The following is a 25573-nucleotide window of genomic DNA, read 5'->3' on the forward strand; positions in this document are numbered from 1 at the left end:
AGGTTTTAAGCTCTTGAGGTTTTACAATTTTTTCCTAGTATTTATGTTGGGTAACAGCCTACTTAAATTCTAACAGCTGTTATATATAATTATATGAAATATATATATTCCAATGTGATAACATACTCAGTTCCAAAACTTGCTTAAGAGATTTTTATTAGGTTGCCTTCAATTTATCAATTTTGTGATGTCTAAATTGTTTCAAGAAAATGTTAGCTTATAAAATAATTTCTTTCAAAATTCAAGACACTTTAACATATGGATTTTACAATAAAGTTTATTAGCTGTTCTCCTCTTTCTCATAAATGGAATGGATAATGTTAATAATTCTTTACAAACCAGTACTCATTTTTTTAAGAAACTGTAACAAGGAGGCTGTCAAAAACACGTTTGATAAACAATGCCGAAGAGCAATGGGAAGCCAAATGATGTTATTGATAGAAAGGACTGGAGAAACTGATTTCTGAAGTCACTTCTACCTTTCACTAAAACTGCTCACCGTGAATATGTGTGAATTCTAGAACAGAGCAACTGGGTAAGACAAACGGTGTCTAAGGGGGAAAACTCGCACATAAATGGAGCTTTTGCTTCACAGGAGAACTAGAAAGAAAGGCAAAGAACCAAAAATCAAACTTAATGACAAGAACAATGACAAAAACAACCAACCAACCAACCCAGGAATCTTTTGCAAACTTCTGTAGAAAAGAGGAGAACATGCCCACACTTTTACTTGTAATCTAATTTCCCCAGAGGTTTTCTCCTCACAACCACCATACTCTGGTTTTCAGTTCACATGATTAAAGATAAGTCTAATCAATTAATACTTAATTTAAAAATCAAACAAAAAGGAGTAGGTGGCAAAAGAAAAAATGTATTTTAAATATATATATGTGTGTGTGTGCAACTATGTAAGAAAATAATTCCCATAGTTACAGAGTTTAAAGAAAATTTTATATATATTTATTTATATATTTTATTATAACAAAATAGGCAGTTATTGTGGGTAAAATATTCATTAAAATCTGACCCTTAAGAATACATTTATAGTTTTAGGCTATGAACTGGATTTCTTTTCCATTGCCATAGTAATTACTACATCACCACTGTAATGTCTGTAGTTACGTCTTAAGATTTTTCTCAACCTTCTGTGTGAAAGGTGAGCTCCCCTAGCACCTAAACGTGTCCTCAATTCAGAAAACGTGATGATTGTTATATGTGAACAACTTTTGTAAGACACTAAAAATAGTGTTGCACAAGTAGATTAAAAATGTTTGAATATTGTTATTTCTAATAAATGTACTGGGAAAAAACCCTCGAACAACAAAACTTTGAGAACACTTATGAAAAATGAATATCCCTTGTGAAGTTATGAAAGTTAACTCAGACATTAATTTTGAAATAAAAAAACCACATTTTTTTTCTTATGTCTATAGGGAAATAACTGCTCTGATAACAGAAGTCAACTGGGAAAAGAACTTGATAGCTAACACATTGGCCAAACCATGCTATTAAAGTTAAGCGTGCATAGTTGCTCAAAGTCTATGAAATCACTGATTAAAACCACTTTTCTTTCATTTATATTGAAATTTGAAAAGAATGTATATAAAGCTTTTCTGAAAATCTCTTAAAGTTACTTTCCCTTAAACATTAAGGAATTTTACCACAATTTCCACATCTCCCAAAACCCTTAATAGCTGGTCAGGCCATTTCATCTTCAGTTTTAAAAAATGGCCACAAACCAACAGTGACATAGAAAAATGCAGATGGTGCAACCTGAAGGAGACTATTTGTCAAAATTAAGTGCAACTGCAGACCATGAGGAGTGGACATGATTCAACAGGAAAGGAGCACTGAAGACAGACTCCAGAGGAAAGGCAAAGAAGTGTCGAAGAACACGAGACTGTGGAAAGAGAAGCCGAGCAACACCAGTCTTCATAACTTTTCTTTGGCTGGAACCCAGATGTAAGGACCAGACTGTTCTTCTATGATCTGCTTTACTTGGTTGTAAATGTCTTCCAGCGTATCTCCCTGTACAATAGCTGTAACGACAGATAAAATTAGAACTTCTGTTAATCGTCTCTCTTTGCCATAACAATTATTGGTGAAACAGAGCCAAATCTCGGTAACAGTTACTCATCCGGGAAGTCACCATTTATGTATTACTTACTTAGTAAAAATTGTTCATTTCATTAATTTTTCTGTTGTATAACATAAAAATATTTTTATTAAATATTTATTTATTTGAAAGGTAGAGTTAAGGGGGGGGAGGGGAAAAGAGAGAGAGAGCATGAACGTGAGAACTTCTCATTTGGCTGCAATGGCTGGGACTGGGTCAAGCGGAAGCTAGGAACTTCATCTGGGTCTTCCATACAGATGCAGGAGCCCAAGCACTTAGGCCATCTTCTTTTGCCTTCCCAGGGTAGCAGGGAGTCGGACTGGAAGTGAAGCAGCCAGGACTTGAACTGGCACCCATATGTGATACCAGTGTTGCAGGCAGTTTAATTTGCTACACAATGCTGGCCAGATGTGTATATTTGAATGTGGTAATCAATTCACAATGTATACATATATCAAATCATACTGTACTTTGGACATATACATATTTGTCAATTATACCTCAATAAAGCTGGAAAAAATGACTTAAAATTTAGAAAGGATAAAAGCAGAGTTTCAGAAAAGAAAATCAACCTAAATTATTTTTTCTTTGGTGAAGTATGACTTTTCCTGTACATGCTGTCCTAGTTAACAACGTCTTAAACACTAAATTTCAATATTTCCCACCACTACTGCTCTGGCTAAATGAATTTCCCACAGCACAGAAGCACAGACCACACAGGTTTAATCTGAAAATGACAGCACTAGGAGATGTGGGCACAGTTCAAATCCATTTGGGTTAGTTTATGTGGCTGCCAAGCAAAATGCTGCCATAGAGGGCACTGTCCTATATGGTTCTGACCTGTGAAATGTTCAGTAAACTCTTGTTCCAGTTTCATGGCTCTCTCAAAAGTTTTTCTGGCTTGTTCTTCTGTTAGACGCTTATTCATTTCCCTAAAGCAAACAAATTTAGAAATTGGTATTTAACACATAATATTTGAAAAAAGACAACAAAGGAGAAAAGACTGTTAAAATACTAATATCACTAAAAACAGATTCATCCACTGAATATGCTGCTTCATACTTGGGATGACAGAAGGGTTTCACATATTCTGCACTGATCAAAGCAGTGAAACAAAATTAAGCACTAACTTATGAGTTTTGACTATAATGACAATTTCATATTAAAATTATTTACCTACCAATTTATAAAAAATAAAGGGAACACAGGAACATATTAAACAGCTCCATGAGAAAGCAGTTAAAAAATACAGCTCTGGGAAAACTGCAGAAATGACTTGATTTCTTTTTTTTAAAGTTTTATTTATTTGAAAGGCAGAGTTACAGGGATGGCGGTGAAGGGATGGGGGAAGGGAGAGGGAGGAAAGGGAGGGAGAGAGAGAAAGCCATCTTGCTGGTTTTCTCTCCAAGTGGCTGCAACTGCCAGGGCTGAGCCAGGCCAAAGCCAGAAGCCAGGAGCTTCATCCCAGTCTCCCACATGAGTGACAGGATTCAAGTACTTGGATCACCTTCCACTGCTTTTCCCAGGTACATGAGTAGGGAGCTGGATCGAAGTGGGGCAGCTGGGACATGAACCAGTAACCATATGAGATGCTGGCATCACAGGCCATGGCTTTCCCCACTGTACCACAATGCTGGCCCCAACCTGATTTCTTTAGAAGATAAATAGGGTTGGAGGGGAAAGAAAGAACAGCCCTTTTTGGAATTTGCTAATAACAAATAAATTTAAAAAATACACACAAAACTTAGAGACCATCAGGAAATTTTGAGCCATCTGATGATACCAAGGAAATATTGTTAAATATTTTAAATATGACAATTATAGTCATACTTAAATATTTTAAATTATTGTCATTCAAATACACACTATGGGTAAAATGTTATAATGTCTAGCATTTGTTTCAAAATAATCTGGAGTGCAGGGGTAAGTAGGTGGGGATAGAGGAAACAAGACTGATCCTAAATTGGCAATTATTATTACAGCAAGATGATGGGTGATGGGTGTTTGTTCTCAACTTATGAGGAACTATTTTCAGTATTTCACCAAGTATGACGCTTACTTTGATATTTCGTAGAGTTACTGTCTAGCATCCCTTTGCCTCACCCTACAGGATTCCCCTATTTCTTTCTTTTTTAAAGATTTATTTTGGGGCCAGAGCTATGGGCACAGCAGGTTAAAGCTCTGGCCTGAAGCGCCAGCATCCCATATGGGACTGGTTCTAGTCCTGACTGCTCCTCTTCTGATCCAGCTCTTTGCTATGGCCTGGGATAGCAGAAGATGGCCCAAGTCTTTGGGTCCCTGCACCCATGTGGGAGACCTGGAAAAAGATCCTGGTTTCCACCTTGCTCAGCCCTGATCGTTGGGGTCACCTGGGGAGTGAACCAGAAGATGGAAGACCTTCTCTCTGTCTCTACCTCTTTCTCTGTAACTCTTCAAATAAATAAAGTAGATCTTTAAAAAATGATTTATTTTATTTATTTGAAAGGCAGAGTTACAGAGAGAGAGGTCTTCCATCTGCTGGTTCACTCCCTGAATGGCCCCAACGACCAGGGCTGGGCAAGGTGGAAGCCAGGAGCCAGGAGCTTCATGTGGGTCTCCCACCTGAGTGCAGGGGCCCAATCCATCCTCCGCTGCTTTCCCAGGTGCACTAGCAGGGAGCTGGATCAGAAGTGGAGTAACTAGGACTCGAATCTGCACCTTTATGGGATGCTGGCACTGCAGGCCATGGCTTTAACCCGCTGTGCCACACCACTCGTGCCACTAAGTATTTCTTGTAGGATAGGTCTAGTGGTAAAAAAACCCCCTCCTTCTAACTTTTGTTTACGTGACAATGTCTCAATTTCTCCCTTATTTTCTAAAAAATATTTTATTTATTTATTTGAGAGGCAGAGTTACAGACAGAGAGGGAAAGATAAAAAGGTCTTCTATCTGATGGCTCATTCCCCAAATGGTTGCAACAGCTGGAATTAGGCTGACTGGAAGCCAGGAGCCAGGAGCTTCTTCCAGATCTCCCACATGGGTGCAGGGGCCCAAGCACTTGGGTTGCTTTCCCAGGCATTTTAGTAGGGAGCTGGATGGGAAGAGCAGCAGCCAGGACACGAACCGGCACCCATATGGGATGCCGGTGCCACAGGCAGAGGCTTAGCCTATTATGCTGCCACAGTGCTGGACCCTCTCCCTCAGGCAGAATTAGACAGTGAGAGAGAGAGAGAGACAGACAGAAAGGTCTTCCTCCTGTTGGTTCACCCCCAAAATGGCTGCCGCGGCTGGAGTGCTGTGCCGATCTGAAGCCAGGAGCCAGGTGCCTCCTCCTGGTCTCCCACGCGGGTGCAGGCGCCCAAGCACTTGGGCCATCCTCCACTGCCATCCCAGGCCACAGCAGAGAGCTGGACTGGAAGAGGAGCAACCGGGACTAGAACCCGGCATCCATATGGGATGCTGGTGCCACAGGTGCAGGATTAGCCAAGTGAGCCACGGCGCTGGCCCCCCTCTCCCTCATTTTTGAAGTACAGTTTTGGCAGGTGCTGGAACTTGACTGACAGGTATATTCCGTTTGAATACATCAATACACTGCCCTCTGGCTTCCCAAACTTTTCAGTAAGAAATCTGCTGATAATCTTATTGGAAAGTTTCTTGTATATGATGAGTTACGTCTCTCTTGCTACTTTCAATACTCTCCTTTTTATCTTCCAACAGTTTTATTACTTGTGCCTCAGTGTGGATCTCTGAATTTATTTTACCTGGAGTTCAGTGAACTTCTTGGATGTATGTATTCATATGCTTTATCAAATTGGGGACACAATGATCTCTCTCCTCTTTTCTCTCTGGTACAACCACGTGTGTACTGATCAACTTGGTGGTATCCCCCAAGTCCCCTTAGACTCTGTTCACTTTTTTCCAATTTTTTTCTTTCTATTCTTCAGACTTGATAATTTCCATTGTTCTATCCTTATTTTTAAACTATTTATTTATTTATTTGAAAGGTGGGGTGGGGGAGTAGTGAGAGACAGATCTTTCATCTGTGGCTTTACTCCCTAAATGCCTGGAATGGCTGGGGCTGAGTTAGGTGCAAGCCAGGATCCAGGTGTACCATGTCTGGGTGGCAGGGACCTGATTACTAAAGCCATCATCTGTTGCCTCTTGGGGTGAGCTTTAGCAGGAAGGTGGAATTGGAAGTAGAGCTGGAACTCAACCCTAGACACTCTGTTACAGGATATGGGCATCCCAAGCAGCACTTTTTTTTTTCCCTAAAGATTCTCATCCTGATATTTTTTATATTTATTTATTTATTTATTTGAAAGGCAGAGTTACAAAGACAGGTGGAGGGACAGAGAAATGAGAGAGATCTTTCATCTGCTGGTTCACTCCCCAAATGGAGTCAACAGCAGGGGCTGGGCCGTATAGAAGCCAGGAGCTGTATCTGGGTCTCCCACATGGGTGCAGGGCACTAAGCATTTAGACCCCTTTACCACAGCTCTCCCAGGTACATCAGCAGGGAGCTTGATCACAAGTGGAGCAGCCAGGATTAGAACCGTCACTTGTATGAGAAGCTGGCATCACAGGTGGTGGTTTAACTTGGTGCGCCAAACTGGCTCCCCAACACTGGCTCCCCAAATGGCATCTTAACTGTTACGCCAAACACCCACTCCTGATTAATTTTTAAATGTTAAAGCAGCTTTGCATTCTAGGAATAAACTCATCTTAGTTGCTATATTTTACCTTATTAAAAAAGCTGTTGGATTGAATTCGCTCATATTTTGCTAAGGAGTACTCCACCTATGTTCATGATTTAGACTAGCTTACTATTTTTATCCCTACAAAGTCAGTATCAGGTTTTGGCATCAAATTAATTCTCATGAATTAGCTGAAGTCTGTTTAAGATTGGCACTACCTCTTACCTTTTGGCTGAATTCAGTAAATCCTTTTGGACTGGTGTCCCATTTGTGGAAAGACTTTAATGACAGACTCAAGGTGTTTATTAAATACAGACTACTCTGATGTTTTATCTTTCTCAACATTGTTTTAGAGTACAACTTTCAAACAGAACAGCAATATAGTAAATGTTCAGCTATAGGATTTTTTTTCCCACAAAAGTACATATACCTGTGTAACTAGTACTTAGATCAAGACACAGGACATTATCTGTACCCAGGAATCTAAATGCATTCATTCTAATCAGCAACCCAACATAAAGGGTAACTTCCTAAGCAATGATTACATTTGGAATCAGCGTATATGGGTTTGAGATTTTTTTTTTAACTGTTTGTGAGACTCTTCCATACTTTTATGTATAGTCAGAGATTACTCATTGTCAATATAGTGGAACTATATTGTCATGGTGAATATATCATTAATTTATGTGTTCTGCAGATGGGCAGTTTAGTTTTTAGCTATCTTGGCAGTACTTCTGTCAGCAACCTAGTACATGTTTTTGGCATACACATGGAAATATTTCTGTTGTGTCTCTAGGAATGAGACTTCTTTTTGTGATGAGTTCAAGTCCATTTTCCATTTAAAAATTTTTTGATTTTTTCATTTATCTGAAAGGCAGGGAAAGGGAGAGGTCCCCTCCCCAAAGACAGGGCTGGGTCAGGACAAAGCTAGGAGCTTAGAACTCAAAACACGACTCCCACGTGGTGGGAGGGATCCAAGTCCTAGGGTGTCTATCAGCAGGAAGCTGCATTCAGAGCAGCTGGTACTCAAACCCAGGAATTCTGATATGGGATGTGGCTGCCACAAGCAGCATCTTCACTGCTGTGGCAAATGCCTGATCCAGAAAGTTTTCAATTATTTTGCTCTGTATACAAAATTCAATTAAAATTAAATTATTCATTTTCTCTATATAGGTGTCAATTTGGGCTTTACATATTTTGACACTGCTATTAAGCAGCAAACATAATCTAGCTTCCTGTGGAGTGAGTCTTTTAAGAACCATTCCTCTTTATCTATAGTAGTATTTCTTATAAAGCATATTTTGATAGTAATATAAAATCAGTATACTTTTGGTTAACATTGTCATGGTATATCTTTTTCTACTTACTTTTGATCTTTTCATAGCTTAAAACTTAAGGTATATCATTTAAAAATTTTTTTTAATTTTATTTTTTAAAAATTTTTTGCAGGCAGAGAGAGAGACAGAGAGGAAGGTCTTCCTTTTTCCGTTGGTTCACCCCGCAATGGCTGCTGCGGTTGGTGCGTTGCGGCCGGCGCACCGCGCTGATCCAATGGCAGGAGCCAGGTACTTCTCCTGGTCTCCCATGGGGTGCAGGGCCCAAACACTTGGGCCATCCTCCACTGCACTCCTGGGCCACAGCAGAGAGCTGGCCTGGAAGAGGGGCAACTGGTACAGAATCCGGTGCCTCGACCGGGACTAGAACCCGGTGTGCCGGCGCCGCAGGCGGAGGATTAGCCTAGTGAGCTGTGGCGCCAGCCTGTATATCATTTTTTTTTTTAAACAAAGCTGTTTCCCATTGCTTGCCTGCTTGCTTTATTTATTTTCATTTTATTTGAAACACAGAGACAGTGATGGAGAGATTTTTCATCTGCTGGTTCACTAGCCAAGGCTAGTGAACTGCCAGGGCTGAGTCAGGATGAAAGCCAGAAACCAGGAATTCAATCTGGGTTTTCCACGTGGATAGTAGGCACCCAAGAACTTCAGCCATCATCTGCTGTCTCCTAAGTTACGCTTTAGCAGAAAGTCAAATCAGAAGCAGGGCCAGGACTTGAACCAGGGACTGCAACTTGAGATGTAGCTGTCCTCTGTAGCACCTTAACGGCGGTGCCAAATGCCTAACCCAAGTGTTTCTTTTGAAAACCACATAATTTGGTTTTTAATTAAAAAAAAATTTTTTTTTAAATTTTTTGACAGGCAGAGTGGACAGTGAGAGAGAGAGACAGAGAGAAAGGTCTTCCTTTTGCTGTTGGTTCACCCTCCAATGGCCGCCGCGGCCGGCGCGCTGCGGCCGGGGCACCGCGCTGATCCGATAGCAGGAGCCAGGTACTTCTGGTCTCCCATGGGGGTGCAGGGCCCAAGGATTTGGGCCATCCTCCACTGCACTCCCTGGCCACAGCAGAGAGCTGGCCTGGAAGAGGGGCAACCGGGACAGAATCCGGCGCCCTGACCGGGACTAGAACCCTGTGTGCTGGCACCGCAAAGTGGAGGATTAACCTAGTGAGCCGTGGCGCTGGCCCCATAATTTGGTTTTTAATCAACCATTCTGCTAATCCTTTTTAGTCATTGTCTTTTTTTTTTATTTTTTTTTTTTTGACAGGCAGAGTGGACAGAGAGAGAGAGAGACAGAGAGAAAGGTCTTCCTTTTGCCGTTGGTTCACCCTCCAATGGCCGCCGCGGCCAGCGCGCTGCGGCCAGCGCACCACGCTGATCCGATGGCAGGAGCCAGGAGCCAGGTGCTTTTCCTGGTCTCCCATGGGGTGCAGGGCCCAAGCACCTGGGCCATCCTCCACTGCACTCCCTGGCCACAGCAGAGGGCTGGCCTGGAAGAGGAGCAACCGGGACAGAATCCGGCGCCCCGACCAGGACTAGAACCCGGTGTGCCGGCGCCGCTAGGCGGAGGATTAGCCTAGTGAGCCGCGGCGCCGGCCTAGTCATTGTCTTTTAATCTAGCATTTAGTCTAGCAATAAGACAACAATAGTCTATTTATTGAAATATTTAATTTATACCATATCTTACTACTATTATCTTTTTGCCCACCCATTCTTTGTTTCTATTTGCTCTTAATTTTTTATGTCAATTCTATTTTTTATCCTCTGTTAAGTAACAGGTATGCGTTCTTTCATCCTTGTAATGGTTTCCTTAGAGCTATGCCACCCAATTCAGTGGCCACACATGTGGCTATTTACATTTCAAGTTCTAATACATGTTATCTTATACTTCAGTAATGCTGCTGCTTACAGCATTAATCACATAGTGCTTACCCAATCTTCACCACACCCTAGAAGGTGAGTATACACACTACACTTATCTCCATTTTACAAATGCAGAAACAGACAGGAGCAGGAAATACACAACAACAACTGGATTTGTATTTAGAGGCTATTACTTAAGCATTGACACTTACATAATATTTTCCATGGATTTGGGTTTAATAAAAATGGAGATCGGGTAAAGTTGTGCAATCTGCAATCTCTTTATGGCGTTTCCGGACACATCGAGGATACAGTGTTTGCCCTAAAATTGAGTAAAGCAGTAAACCAAGTGAACCATTTCTCTTCACTTACATCAAAGGTACATTTCCAACAGGCACAATAACTAGAGTATGCTTACTCACTGACTGTAAGCAAATCTGTCAATCCTGTTAGCAAATTTTAGATGGGAAGTAAAATATAAAATTTATGGGTAAATAGTTTTCCACTATTGAAGTAAGAATTTTTTTTTTTTTTTTTGGACAGGCAGAGTGGACAGTGAGAGAGAGAGACAGAGAGAAAGGTCTTCCTTTTGCCGTTGGTTCACCCTCCAATGGCCGCCATGGCTGGTGCACTGCGGCCGGCGCACTGCGCTGATCCGAAGCCAGGAGCCAGGTGCTTCTCCTGGTCTCCCATGGGGTGCAGGGCCCAAGCACTTGGGCCATCCTCCACTGCACTCCCGGGCCAGAGCAGAGAGCTGGCCTGGAAGAGGGGGAACCGGGACAGAATCCGGTGCCCCGACAGGGACTAGAACCAGGTGTGCCAGCGCCACAAGGCGGAGGATTAGCCTAGTGAGCCGCGGCGCCAGCCTGAAGTAAGATTTCAGAAAGTTATAAACAGTTCTCACACTCCTGGTGTTCAAAGATTAGTATTCTCTCAATGGCAACCAATATAGGGTGCTGATCTTTAATTTTGTAAGACAGAGCATTTAAAAAAAGACCCCAAACTACTCTCATCATAACCATAATTTCATAAAATATATGATCAGCAGAAGGTAAAAGATCCTAGAAAAATGGGTAAATATCCTAAACTGAGTAAGTTTAAATTTGTAAAACCTCACTACCATTATTCTCCTTCTCATTTTATGTGGACTGGCAAAACTTTTATCATAAATTGGCATCTGGAAATCTCAATTCTGACTTTAAATAACTTTTCTGACATGCTTAAATTCACCGACTAGACCACTTATGTTTGCTGTCCTCTTATCTCTTCCATTCTTTTTTTTTCTTTCTTGAGATTGCTTTTGCTCTCTACAAGGTTTGCACATGAAACAGTTTACTTGGATTTGCTGTTTACTTTCCTATTACTAATCTGAAGTCTGGATAATATCTATCTTTTATCTAGGCTAAGAGTTTTGAAATTAAAAATTTTATTTTTCAAGAAATAAAACATTCTCCAAAGCTGGTTTTAATTTCCTTCTCTTCCCTTCTAAAAAGAAACCAAGAGATAGTAGCTGTATTATTCTCATGCATGTTTTTGTTTACAAACAAGCATCCATATATTATTATTGGCTGTTTTATACTTTCTAACATTTACATAAGCAAACTTTATAATTCACTATTATAATTTTGAGACTTAGCAATGTGGATACACCTAACTACTAGATATACAAATTTATGCACTCTGGCTGTTATATCCCACTGCATGAATAAATGAGGGTTGACTATCCATTCCCTTCTGTTGATTCCAATTTTTCACATTATAAGGTGCTACTGTGGATATATGTATACCTAGACATGAATAAGTAGAATTTCTGAATCACTTATTAGGTATTGCCCAACTGTTGTCAAAGGAAGTTATGTTCATTTATATCCCAACTACCTAAAAATTTCCATTTTCTCAAGTCCTTGTCTTCACTTCTGGGACATATGCACTTTTTCTAAAAATGTTAAATTAGAACAAACTTCTTTTAGAAAAGTAGCATTTATATATGGGAAACTTATTACTGCTTTATGTTTTGTTACAGCTATTTCATAATTGAGACTTAAACTCTAAGTTTTAAAGGTATACAATGTTTATTTTCTAGGCCCAAAGATTTAAGAAACAGCACTATGACATTGATTTAGCTTCACTATAAAACTTTTAACCCAGTGTCACCATTTCACCAGATGACTACAAAAGATGCTTTCAGAAAGTCTATTGCTGTTGTTTGTGAATTCCTGTTTTTTTTTTTAAATGTTAATATTGTTGTTCAAGTCAGATTCTTTTTTTTAATGTTTATTCGTTTTTATTTATTTGACAGGCAGAGCTATGAGAGAGATTTTCCACATGCTGGTTCACTCTCCAAATGCCCAAAACAGCCAAGGTGCAACAGGTTGAAACCAGGAGCCCAGAGCTTCATCTGGGTTTCCTACATGAATGCCAGAGACTCAAGTACTTGAGTCATCATTGTTGCCTCCCAGGCACAACAGCAGGAAGCTGGATTGGAAGTGGAGGTGGAACTTGATCCTGGGCACTCTGGTATGGAATGTGGGCATCCCCAACTAGTGGCATAACCTACTGTCCCACAACACCTGTCCAATACTGTCTTTGTAATTTTTAAAAAACATGTATTTATTTGAAAGTCAGATTATACACACACACACATATATGTGTATATACACATACACACACATATATATATGTATACACACACACACACACACACACACATATATATATATATATACACACACGAGAGAGAGAGAACTTCCATCTACTGGTTCACTCCCTAAATGGCGGCAACAGCAGAAGCTGCGCCAATCCAAGCCAGGAGCTTCTTCCGGGTCTTCCATGTGGGTACAGGGGCCCAAGCACTTGGGCCATCTTCCATTTCTTTCCCAGGCGCAGCAGCAAGGAGCTGGATTGGCAGTGGAGCAGCCAGGACTTGAACTAGCACCTAAATAGGATGCTGGCGTTGCAGGCAGTGGCTTTATCTGCTATGCCACACCATCGAACACCATATATATATGGTGTTTTTTTGTTTGTTTGTTTGTTTGTTTGTTTTTAACAGGCAGAGTTAGTGAAGGAGAGAGACAGAGAGAGAAAGGTCTTCCTTCTGTTGGTTCACCCCCCAAATGGCCACTACGGCCAGCGCACTGCACCAATCCAAAGCCAGGAGCCATGTGCTTCTTCCTGGTCTCCCATGCAGGTGCAAGGCCCAAAGACTTGTGCCATCCTCCACTGCCTTCCCGGGCCACAACAGAGAGCTGGCCTGGAAGAGGGGCAACCAGGACAGAATCTGGCGCCCTGACCGGGACTAGAACCCGGTGTGCCGGTGCTGCAGGTGGAGGATTAGCCAAGTGAGCTGCAGCGCTGGCTATATTGTCTTTTTTTTTTTTTTTTTTTTTTTTTGACAGGCAGAGTGGACAGTGAGAGAGAGAGACAGAGAGAAAGGTCTTCCTTTTGCCGTTGGTTCACCCTCCAATGGCCGCCGCGGCTGGCGCACCGCGCTGATCCGATGGCAGGAGCCAGGAGCCAGGTGCTTTTCCTGGTCTCCCATGGGGTGCAGGGCCCAAGCACTTGGGCCATCCTCCACTGTACTCCCTGGCCACAGCAGAGAGCTGGCCTGGAAGAGGGGCAACCGGGACAGAATCTGGTGCCCCGACCGGGACTAGAACCCGGTGTGCCGGCGCCGCTAGGCGGAGGATTAGCCTAGTGAGCCTCGGCGCCGGCCTATATTGTCTTTTAAATGAAGACTCAGAGGAGAAACTTTTGTCTAATCTCAATACCAGCAGCAACTACATTTATCTTGAACATTTCAATAATTTTTATTGTTGGATACTGCAGATCTTAGTTCCTCAATTACATGAAATGCTGGAAAGCTAGGACCAAAGACAGGTCTGTCTCTAGCAAAAGGTCTTAAAATAACAACTGCCCCTCTTAGATTTGTGCTATTCTTTCTACTCCCATTTTTTTTTTTTTTGGTCTATTTTATCTTGTATGTAAACTTGTATGTCTTTTTCTAAACCACCTAAAATTACTTAGTTCAATGAATTAAAAGTAATCAATCTATCATCCATCTTGTATCCTTTTAAGTAAGAACTAGAAGTTTCTGTAATTCTTTCATATTGTCAAAGGCATATCTGATGAACAGCATATTCTGCATTCATGTGATGCTTACCTTTTCTGCTACTTCTCGCACAGACTGAACACTTGTTCCATACAGGTGGTTGTTATACTGGCCAGCTTCAATGAATTTATGTTCCTGGATATCTTTTTCCATCTGTTCTCTTGAAGTCACAAAATGATAATCTCTTCCGTCTACCTCATAATCTCGTTTTGGTCTAGTTGTATCTTTAACAGAAAAGAACTCAGGGAAGTGTTTAATATTAAAAAACATAATAAACTCATTTTCTACTGAAATAATTGTTTTATAAAGTTCCAGAGTTTAATTTAAATCTAGAAAAGTACAATAATATGGAGGATGAAGCAGTAACTGATAAAATAACTAGGTATAAACCATTTTTTTTTTGACAGGCAGAGTGGACAGTGAGAGAGAGAGACAGAGAGAAAGGTCTTCCTTTTGTCGTGTGTTCACCTTCCAGTGGCCACCGTGGCCAGCGCGCTGTGGCCGGCACACTGCGCTGATCCGAAGGCAGGAGCCAGGCGCTTTTCCTGGTCTCCCATGCGGGTGCAGGGCCCAAGGACTTGGGCCATCCTCCACTGCACTCCCTGGCCACAGCAGAGAGCTGGCCTGGAAGAGGGGCAACCGGGACAGAATCCGGCACCCCAACTGGGACTAGAACCCGGTGTGCCGGCGCTGCAAGGCGGAGGATTAGCCTATTGAGCCACGGCGCCGGCCCAGGTATAAACCGTTAAAAATTATATTTACAGGCCGGCGCCGCGGCTCACTAGGCTAATCCTCCGCCTAGCGGCGCCGGCACACCGGGTTCTAGTCCCGGTCGGGGCGCCGGATTCTGTCCTGGTTGCCCCTCTTCCAGGCCAGCCCTCTGCTGTGGCCAGGGAGTGCAGTGGAGGATGGCCCAGGTGCTTGGGCCCTGCACCCCATGGGAGACCAGGAAAAGCACCTGGCTCCTGGCTCCTGCCATCGGATCAGCGCGGTGCGCCGGCCGCAGCGCGCCAGCCGCGGCGGCCATTGGAGGGTGAACCAACGGCAAAGGAAGACCTTTCTCTCTGTCTCTCTCTCTCACTGTCCACTCTGCCTGTCAAAAAAACAAAACAAAACAAAAAAAAAAAAATTATATTTACTTTGTCACACAAAGTGATAGGAAAATAAAAACAATAATTATAAGAGTTTTTCATTGGGTTACTCACGAGGAACACAGGATCCAAATTTGTCAGGAAATTCTGAGATCAAGTCATCATTTATCCTGTCTTTCATAGGTCCCAATATGATCACTGGTCGAGTATAATTAACTACAAAGATAAATTGCATGTTAAAAGGAATAAACATTCAATGAAAATTAAGGTATTTCATTTCATCAGAGAACAAAAACATTCTTAATTGTTTTGAAGAATTTATTTTTTTTTTCTGTCTCCACACCACTGTATCATCAAACAAAGTTTTTTTTTTTTTTTTTTTTTTTGGACAGGCAGAGTCAGACAGTGAGAGAGAGAGAGAGGACAAAGACAGAGAGAAAGGTCTTCCTTTTCGTTGGTTCACCCCCCCAAATGGCTGCTACGGCCGGTGCACTGTGGCCGGCACGCTGTGCTGATCTGAAGCCAGGAGCCAGCTGCCTCCTCCTGGTCTCCCCTGCGGGTGCAGGGCCCAAGGACTTGGGCCATCCTCCACTGCACTCCCGGGCCACAGCAGAGAGCTGGACTGGAAGAGGTGCAACCAGGACAGAATCTGGAGCCCCAACCGGGACTAGAATCCTGGGTACCGGTGCCGCAGGCAGAGGATTAGCCAAGTGAGCCACGGCGCCGGCCCAACCAAAGATGTTTAACTAGCTATTTAATAAACTTTTCACTAACAGTTTAACCTTGACTCCAAGAAATTAAATTTAGCACATTTTAGCAGATGTTTCTATGAATTATCTCATTACAAATGAGAATATAAAGTACAGTGTTGTACACACAATTTTTGAAGTAGAAATTCTAAGGAAGCAAAGTATTAAAAAGCAAACTGGGTATAGGAAGAGATAAAATCACAGTAGTGATCCAGAAAGATCCTATAACAGAAGTGTTATGTACTGGGCTGCAAGGGAACATGCTGGAAGAATAGACTCGCTAGTGAGCATCAGGACTTAATATTGTGGTAGGACAGATGCAAAGGAGGTGACGGGGCCGGTATTGTGGTACAGTGGGTAAAGCTACGGCTTGTGACACTGGCATCCATATGGGTGCCTGTTTGAGTCCTGGCAGTTCCACTTTTGATCCAGCTCCTTGCTTTTGCTCCTGGGAAGGCAGCAGAATATGGCTTAAGTGCTTGGGCTCCTGCCACCCATGTGGGAGACCTGGAAGAGGCTCCTGGTTTCTGGCTTTGGTCTGGTCCAGCCCTGGCAGTTGTGGCCATTTGGGGAGTAGATCAGCATCTAGAACATTTCTGCCTCTCCCCTGCTCTCTCAGATAAATGAAATTAAAAAAGAAAAGAAAAGAGATCATAAGATATGATCAAAGTAGAATAAATTGAGATTGTAACCTAACTGGAAGAGAATAAGGAACAGAGAAAGGTCAAAATGTTTCCAAGATTTTTAGAAAGGTTATTGGAATGTCAGTGATACTATTATGAATATTGGAAAAAAGCTGCTAAGAAAATAAAACACCAATATAAAATGACTTGATTATAATGTTTCAGAAAATACATATACTTATAGTAAATTTCTATAAATATGAGGGTACTTTAAACAGTTAATTGACAATGGGATCAAAAGTTCACTGTGTACAAAAGATTTTGAAATGAATACAGGGACCGCCTAGCGGCGCCGGCACACCGGGTTCTAGTCCCGGTCGGGGCACCGGATTCTGTCCCGGTTGCCCCTCTTCCAGGCCAGCTCTCTGCTGTGGCCAGGGAGTGCAGTGGAGGATGGCCCAGGTGCTTGGGCCCTGCACCCCATGGGAGACCAGGAGAAGCACCTGGCTCCTGGCTCCTGCCATCGGATCAGCGCGGTGCGCCGGCCGCAGCGCGCCGGCCGCGGCGGCCATTGGAGGGTGAACCAACGGCAAAGGAAGACCTTTCTCTCTGTCTCTCTCTCACTGTCCACTCTGCCTGTTAAAAAAAAAATAAAAAAAAAAAAATAAAAAAAAAAAAAAAATGAAATGAATACAGGGAAAAGTTCATGGAGAATGAGTATTATGAACAAATTATTTATGGATTTTAGAATATTTTTTGCATCAAAATAAACTTATCTTTTAATTTCATCTTCCATGAGCTTTTTGAAGTATCCTTGTGTCTCTGTATATGTATACATAAAATACAGTCAAATCCTAATATAAAATTCTTTTGAGCTATTAGTTAGATACACATTTTTCCAGAAGTCTATAAAACATTAAAAAATTTCACAAACCTTCTTGTTGATTCACTGGTTCATAAGATAAGACATATTCTTCTTGACCACCTAATAGAAAGTTAAAGCTCAAGATGAGAAAATCTAAAAACATAATACTTTACATGTAAACTATCAATAACTTTCCTGTGAAAATGACACAGATGTAGAAAAAGGTACTTCATAAATTACTGATGGCGAATTTAGTAAAAATGTGGCAAATTACAAAGTCATAAAGATAAGTTTGGTAAATATGAAACAAAATAAAAGTGCTATTCAATTATTTTTCTGCTATTGTTTAAAGATTATTCAATTCATTAAAATCTTCAACTTGTGATGTTGAATGCATGATATTTCTTAAATTTAGAATCTAAGAACTATTAAATCTTCTAAAGATTAGTACTTTTAGTGAGCAGTTCTTCATATATGCATATTAGGTACCTTATTGATATTTAAAATGAGTTTTTGGTCTCATCAAGTATAATACTTATCAGATAATTTTTAAGATAACTACAACCATCTTACAATTAAAAATCACAAATGCAAAGGCAAGGCTATTGTTACTATTTCATTGATTTTCATGACTTCAACTTAAAGTAACATTTAAAGTGAATTAAAAAGAGCTTTAGATAGAAATGACTGTTTTGACCTTACAAGCACTTAGAAAGTTAGTCTCTGCAGGTTAGGTTAAAGGCTTACAATTCAGGAAATACTATAAATAAAAGCAATCCACATTGGATAATGTATTTGAAGATTCTACAACAACCTTATTACTAATTTTGTTATTGGTTTACATTGTACGTATGCAGCTACAGATTTTGACAATTCATATTGATATTTAAGTATCATTTCTTATTTAAAAGCATATTTCTTTGCTTCAACTTTATTATTATAATAAATAAAAGATTTTTTATAAGCTGTTTTTCAAAGTACTGGATGTAAAAAACATGGTTCACATACTAGCAAAAACATGCAATTTGAATATTCCACATCTTAATTCATGCAAATGGTGAGAAGACAGTATATACTTTTATTAACTCGTTTTAGTCTAAAATGCCACTCAACTAATCTAGTGGGTTCTAGTTAATAAAAATGCCGAAATAGCAAGATCACATTCCTATATCAAAAAAAAAAAAACATTAAGTAACTGATGTAGAAGAATTAACTAATCAAATGAACGAGAGTTAAAAGTATATATTGTCAACATGAAGAAATATTAGGGACTGGTATTAACAGAATGGACCTTTTGAGCAGCCATACTCATCTGTAATCAAGATTACTTTCATGTTAGCAGTAAAAAAAAAAAGTTGAAAAGAATTTTAATTTTTAAGGTGCTACAACTGGTAATATTCACGTACTTTCCACTCTTCCCATGCTTAAATCTGTTTAAAAACCTTATAGGCTCAGAAATTACTTGTTAATACCAAGAATATAATACATATAAAAGCATTATTTTTTGAGCAAATCATTGAAAGTTTTTCTTCCTCATTTCATATGAAATCTATGTACACACTAATATGTACTGTGTACACAAATAATACTGTTTATAAAAAAAGGACTTGAAAGTATTAAAACCTTAGAAATTAATTTCAGCATTTTTGTGGGTTGAGTAATATTCTTAAGGGGAAATGATTAAAAACAAAAGTGTTTCAGGTTTTGGAGGTCTTTTTTTTTAATTTACAACAGATTTTACAGGTAGAGCATCCCTAATCTGAAACACTATTTCCAAAATCCATGAGTTCTTGAGGGCTACACTGCAAATTCCAGACAGAGCACTTTAAGATTTCAGGTTTGCAGATTACGAATTTTAAACCTGTAGTATGATTTTTTTTCTCCAAGTACAGAATTTTACTTGGTTATCTTGATTTTAAAATTTGATTTTCATTTTTTAGAGCATATCAATATGGACGCCCCCCAAAAGGATATTTATTACTTTGAGACTATTAAAGAAAAATGACTTAAAACACTTACGGTAACTACTTTCACTATCGCTGGCATTAGAAGTTACATGCTCTGAAATTGCAGGACAATGAAAAAAATTAAAAATGTCATGAGTTTAAAGCAACAACTTATCACAATAAAGTATCACAAAATGTTGAAACATAAGCCACACATAAATAATCTAAACAAGTATTTTTGATTTTCTTTGAAAAGTTTAAATTTTTTCAAATAAACAAATATGAATTAGCAAGGGAAAATACCTGCAATTAAGAACAAACCTTGTTTTTGTACAACAGCTTATGAACAAAATTTATTACAAATAACACACGGTATATGACAAAGAGGACAAAGTAATTCTAAATTAGTCCAATGTAAACATAAAACCCTGAAAGAGAAAATGCAGTTGGCACCACTTAAAAATTTAGTCTGTGAAACCTCAATGATTGGCAAAGGAAACAAGTTATATTTCAGCACATTAGACGTCCATTTTAATAAAGGGATGCTTTTGTAATTAAAAAATAGATGGCGTTTTTAGTCCAGCTTCACTCTTGTTCCTGAAGATAACAAAAATTCCTCTCTCTGAGATTATGAGGATACTGTGTTTTAGATGTCAGAAATTCAATAGCTCAAAAAAATAAAATGTAAGGGAATTTTAGAGGGTAGGATTATATTTTAAAACAGATCAACATTTCTCTGAAATTCTACTTTGATGAAATTGACAATGGCTGCTTTGAAAAACATAAAACAGATAACCAAAACAAATATATTTAATTGAAAACTGTCTTGCCTCCCTTCACCTCAATTGTTCAGTAAACAACAGGCACTCTTCTCATATACATAAATAAAATTTTGGGTATTCCCTCAATAAACAGCTTCCCTGAATAATAAACAAGATTACAATTTTTACTTATAAAAACTAAAAGCCAAACTTTCAGTGAGAGAGAAACCTACATTTCTTCTGTTAGAGAAAGAAAAAACTTATTTTTTAAGGATAAGAAAAAAGTCTGGGGGTGTCTGCAATCTCATACTATCCATGGGTATCCTAAAGTTAGGAAGTACTGCTGGAAAGTACAGAGAATAGAAATTAAGATTTCAAATTAAAAAAAAAAATTCTTGAATTGTCATCATAGTGTAAAATAAATGTAACTCCAACTTGCAAAGAAAAGATACAACTTTTTAAATCATGGTTCTGTACATATAAAATGTACAGCCACATGTAAAATGGTGCCTTTTAAGCTTATATTTTATTTTAAAAATTTATTGTATCTATTTGAAAGGCAGGAGGAGAGAGAGAAAGCAAGCTAGTGAGCAAGAGTAAAGAGTGAACACGGTGCTTTCATCTGCTTCCCAAATGCTTACAACAGAGAAGGCTGGGCCAGCCTGAAGCTGGAGCCGGGAATTCAATCTGCATCTCCAACTTGGTGGTAGGGACTCTTCTAAAGCCTTCACTGCTGCCTCCTAGGGTGTGGATCAGTAGGAAGGAGAGCCAAGACCTAAACCCAGGCATTCTGATATGATCTCAACCACTATGCTAGATGTCCCTGAAAATTTCTTTTACTGTTAGGACATAAACTTCAACACAGTTATTTAAAATTATTGTATAATATTCTATTGGGTTGATTTATGCTTTATTATTTTGACATTTTAGTTTGCTTTAAACTGGTTTTCATGAACATCAATAATTCTAAATGTCTTCATTTATAAAGCTTTTTACTTATCCTGTTTCCTTAAAATTCATTTTCTTTTTTTTAATAAACTTTTTGACAGGCAGATTTATACAGTAAGAGAGAAAGACAGAAAAAGGTCTTCCTTCCGTTGGTTCATCCCCCAAATGGCCGATCCGAAGCCAGGAGCCAGGAGCCCCCTCCTGGTCTCCCACGCGGGTGTAGGACCCAAGCACTTGGGCCATCCTCCACTGCCTTCCTGGGCCACAGCAGAGAGCTGGACTGGAAGAGGAGCAACCAGGACAGAACCAGCGCCCCGACCGGGACTAGAACTCGGAGTGCTGGCGCCGCAGGCGAAGGATTAGCCTAGTGAGCCACAGCGCAGGAGTAAAATTCATTTTCAGAGGTAGGAACGCTACACTAAAAATTTTTTTAAGTTTATATATAAGGATTGGTGTAACACTCTGCAATCTCTGATTTGCAAAATAAAGACAAAATAATTATTGCAATAAAGTAGAGGGGTGGAGAGTTAAATGGGTGTATAGGAGGAAAAAAATTGGTTAATTCTGAGTTGATAATTATAGAAGCTGGGTAAATGAATACCCACTATTCCACTATTGAATATGTCTGATAGGATGTATAATCAAAGTCAAAGTTGCTATAATCACTTTTCTATTTTTCTGAAATTTTCCTACTTATCTTGAACTCTAGGTGTTTTAAATACTTTTAACCTAGCTCATCTACAATAAAACCTTGCCACTCAAAGTGTGATCCCTGGATTATCATCATCTTCAACGCTTGAGTTCTTATTAGGAAGGTAAAATGTTTTTTCTTGATAATTAAAAATTATCTTCAAGGCACTTCACCAAAGAAGATATTTAAGTAATAAATATATTAAAAGGCCTTCAAATTTACTTATCAAGGAAATGCAAATTAAAATGACAAGTTAAGGGGGGCCAGTGGTGGTGGTGTGGTGCAGTGAACGGGTAAGCTGCTGCCTGCAACACCTGCCTCTCCATGTGGGTGCTGATTCCAGTCCCGGATCTGATTCAGCTCCCTGCTAACATGTCTGGAAAAACAGTGGCCCCTTCCACCCACCAGGGAGACCTGGATGAAATGCCAGGCTCCTGGTTTGGCCAGGCCCAGCCCCCGCTGTTGTGGTCATTTGGGGAGTGAACCAGCAGATGGGAGATCTTTCTAACTCTGCCTTTCAAATAAATAAATAAATCTTAAAAAAAAAAAGCAAGTTATTTCCATCATTTACCAGATTTTCTAAAATGGAAAGATAAACTTGTGGTTACTGTTCCTATGACAGCTGAACATATATATTCTTTTGACTCAGCAATTCTTTTCCTAGGTACTGTCCAACAGAAAGGCATGTAATGTTCAAAGCAACACTACATAAACAGCCTCTGATATATTTTATTTGGAAATCAGAGATAAACTTCATAGGTGAACAATTTTATATTTCACTTTTCTTTATATAGTGTGGGGAGCAATCCGGACCAGACTAAGTTACTCGAATTAGGACTTATTCTATGCATCTGCTCTCCCACAATATGGCGCTGGGAGAGAAGTAAACAGCTTCCGCACAGCTGCCTCCAGTTCAACCAATTAACTGTAGGACTTGCTCCTGATTGGAGAGCAGCGTACTCGGCGTGTGGGCAGCCGAGTTGGGATTGGCAGAGAAGGACTATAAAGGAGGAGAGAGACGGCATGCACCAGGAACATCTATGGGAAACATCTAAGGGGAACACCTGTGCAGCCCCCAGAGAGCCGGCCGGCGGTGTGCCGCTCCCCTGTGGAAGTGGGGAATGCGGCCAGGGGGAACTGCCCTTCCACGGAGGTGGAAGGGATAGTAGCCAACCCGGGAAGAACCAGCAGCAAACCCGGGGAGGGCCGAGCAGACGAAAGAACAGCGCAGGGTCCTGTGTTGCTCCTCCACGAAGAGGGGGAGCGACATAATGGTGCCGTGACTCGGATATGAAGCCTAGGCAGGGTTTAGTGTCGTTCCTCCACGAAGAGGGGGAGCGACAGAATGGTGCCGTGACTCGGATAGAAAACCTAGGACGGATAGGAAACCTAGCTTGGATAGGAAACCTAGGACGGATAGCAAACTTAAGAGGGAAGAAACGGGAAGAATTGGGAAAATACCGGAGAGAGAGACTAGCAAACAGCCTAGGGAAAAGCCGGACGAAAAGGGTGCCGGAAGAAGCTATTGAAAGCCTAGGCATAGACTCGGATACGGACTACGGGGGGAAGCTGGGAGAAATCTCTAAGGGCGAAAGTGAAAGTGAAAGCTAGAACAAACAGACTCGGACGCGGACTGTGGGGAGAGGCCAGGAGAAATGAGGGAGGAATATCGTTGGAGGAAAGCTTGGGGAAACATACCGGGTAGAGAAAAATGTTAGGGAAATTGAAGCCGCGGGGGGCAGGCCGAGGCGGAAACGAAAGCCACTTTGGGATTCTCAGGTTAGCCCGGGAATAGGGGGCGAAAAGTTGAAACCAGAAGCTGAGACGTAAGCCAGATTGGGATCCGTCTGATTAGCCCGGGGAGCAAAGGACGGGAAGCCAAATCGTGGGGCGGAGACGTACGCTGGGTTGAATTCGCCAGGCTAGCCCGGGGAACTTGGATTGAATCCTAGTGGTGGAGACGCAAGCTACGCTGTGTTACTCGCGGAAGCCGCCGCGTGCAGAGAGAGCACGGGGCGTGAGTAGATAGGGAACGGGGCTGGCGTAGGCCGTGGTTCAGACGCGAAAGGGTTAAGCGTGGAGACCGCGGACCGCGCAAAGCCGGGAAGCCGCGCAGATGAGGCGAGGGCTGAAGCGGCTCAGAGCCGGCGAGGCGCGGAGAAGCAGCCTCGGGGCGGAGCCCGCTGGCGGGGCGAGGCGCCGGGAAGCTGCGCGGAGCCGTGAAGCTGCCGGCAGGGCGAGGTGCCGGGAAGCTGCGGGGATAAGAGAAACAGAAGTTTTAGAAGTAAAGTGAGAGAAATAGGAATGCTGGAAGATAGAAGTAAAATGGGAGAAATAGGAATGCCCGGAGATAGAGAAATAGAGAGAAATAAGGCCTCCCCTCAACATGCCAATTAGAAGGCTTGGATTCGGTCTGCCCGATTAGTGAGGCGATGAGTACCTGGGCGGCTAGCCGCAGGTCACCGAAGACAGGCACGAATTAACATCAGTAAAGCTTCCCCACAATGCAACAATTAGGAGGCTTGGATTCGGTCTGCCTGATTTAAGGCGGTAAGCGCCAGCAAAGCTCGACCAGAGTGTGAGCTGCAGGTCACCGAAGATAGGCACAAACCAACACTAATAAGTCTCCCCCACAAAAGGCAATGAGAAGGCTTGGATTCGGTTTGCCTGATAGGTTTTGTAAACACCTGCAGGCAGTTCTAGCAGAGCAGAGTATGCGCTGCAGGGCACCGAACACAGGCACGCATCAGCGCCTAAAAACCTCCTCACAACATGGCGAAGAGAGGACCCGGATTCGGTTTGCCTGATTGATAGGACTTGTAAGAGCCTGTGGCAACTCTAGCAAGTACAGCAGAGTGTGTGCTGCGGGACACCGAAGACAGGCGCGTATCAACGCCAAAAAATAAAAAGAAAGGGGGATCTGTGGGGAGCAATCCGGACCAGACTAAGTTACTCGAATTAGGACTTATTCTATGCATCTGCTCTCCCACAATATGGCGCTGGGAGAGAAGTAAACAGCTTCCGCACAGCTGCCTCCAGTTCAACCAATTAACTGTAGGACTTGCTCCTGATTGGAGAGCAGCGTACTCGGCGTGTGGGCAGCCGAGTTGGGATTGGCAGAGAAGGACTATAAAGGAGGAGAGAGACGGCATGCACCAGGAACATCTATGGGAAACATCTAAGGGGAACACCTGTGCAGCCCCCAGAGAGCCGGCCGGCGGTGTGCCGCTCCCCTGCGGAAGTGGGGAATGCGGCCAGGGGGAACTGCCCTTCCACGGAGGTGGAAGGGATAGTAGCCAACCCGGGAAGAACCAGCAGCAAACCCGGGGAGGGCCGAGCAGACGAAAGAACAGCGCAGGGTCCTGTGTTGCTCCTCCACGAAGAGGGGGAGCGACAATATAGAGAGCTTTTCTCCATGTAATTATGATTTTCAATGGTTATGTAATATCACAAAGTACAGGCAAACCATACTTCATTAAACATTTCCCAATTATAAGGGATAGCTTCAGCTTTTTGCTGTTTTTTCAAAATAATAGTAAACATTATTCTAATGTCCTTAGAATAAATTCCTTGAAGAAGATTTAGTGGGACAAAGGATATTGTTTCCTGGAAAGATTACACAAATTTACACTCTCAGTCTAGTACACTGAAAGCAGCCATTTTATACAACTGTCTCCATTACTGGGCTGTACTTCAAAAGGAAAGTCTGCCAAACTGACAGGTAAAACATACCGCACTTTGTTCTTTGATTACTAGGGAAGTTCAACATTTTATATGCTTATTTATTTCACTTGCTTATCTTTTGAGT

At 41.4% G+C, this 25573-nt stretch overlaps 1 protein-coding gene across 45 annotated transcripts in view; it reads right to left on the reverse strand.

The window, feature by feature from the left end:
• Positions 1 to 259: 259 nt before the first annotated feature.
• DLG1 (discs large MAGUK scaffold protein 1) overlaps positions 260 to 25573 on the reverse strand; it is a 249880-nt gene continuing 224566 nt past the window's right edge. For 24 of the 45 annotated variants that reach the window (XR_016233174.1, XR_016233173.1, XR_016233172.1 and 21 more), the window contains 7 exons: positions 19439 to 19480; positions 17489 to 17539; positions 15297 to 15398; positions 14143 to 14315; positions 10196 to 10305; positions 2957 to 3048; positions 260 to 2039 (listed from right to left, as the gene is read on the reverse strand). Coding sequence is in view for 39 of the 45 variants with exons in the window: in XM_070072340.2 (XP_069928441.1) it covers positions 1933 to 2039; positions 2957 to 3048; positions 10196 to 10305; positions 14143 to 14315; positions 15297 to 15398; positions 17489 to 17539; positions 19439 to 19480 (677 nt within the window). In the remaining 6 variants the exon portion in view is untranslated. Of the gene's footprint in view, positions 2040 to 2956; positions 3049 to 10195; positions 10306 to 14142; positions 14316 to 15296; positions 15399 to 17488; positions 17540 to 18710; positions 18747 to 19438; positions 19481 to 25573 lie in introns of those variants that run through there. The other 21 variants (XM_070072334.2, XM_089331971.1, XM_051818936.3 and 18 more) reach the window with 2 other exon arrangements.

This window comes from Oryctolagus cuniculus, chromosome 4 (genome assembly GCF_051225735.1).
Source record: "Oryctolagus cuniculus isolate XC-2025 breed Fujian yellow rabbit chromosome 4, ASM5122573v1, whole genome shotgun sequence".
NCBI lineage: Eukaryota > Metazoa > Chordata > Mammalia > Lagomorpha > Leporidae > Oryctolagus > Oryctolagus cuniculus.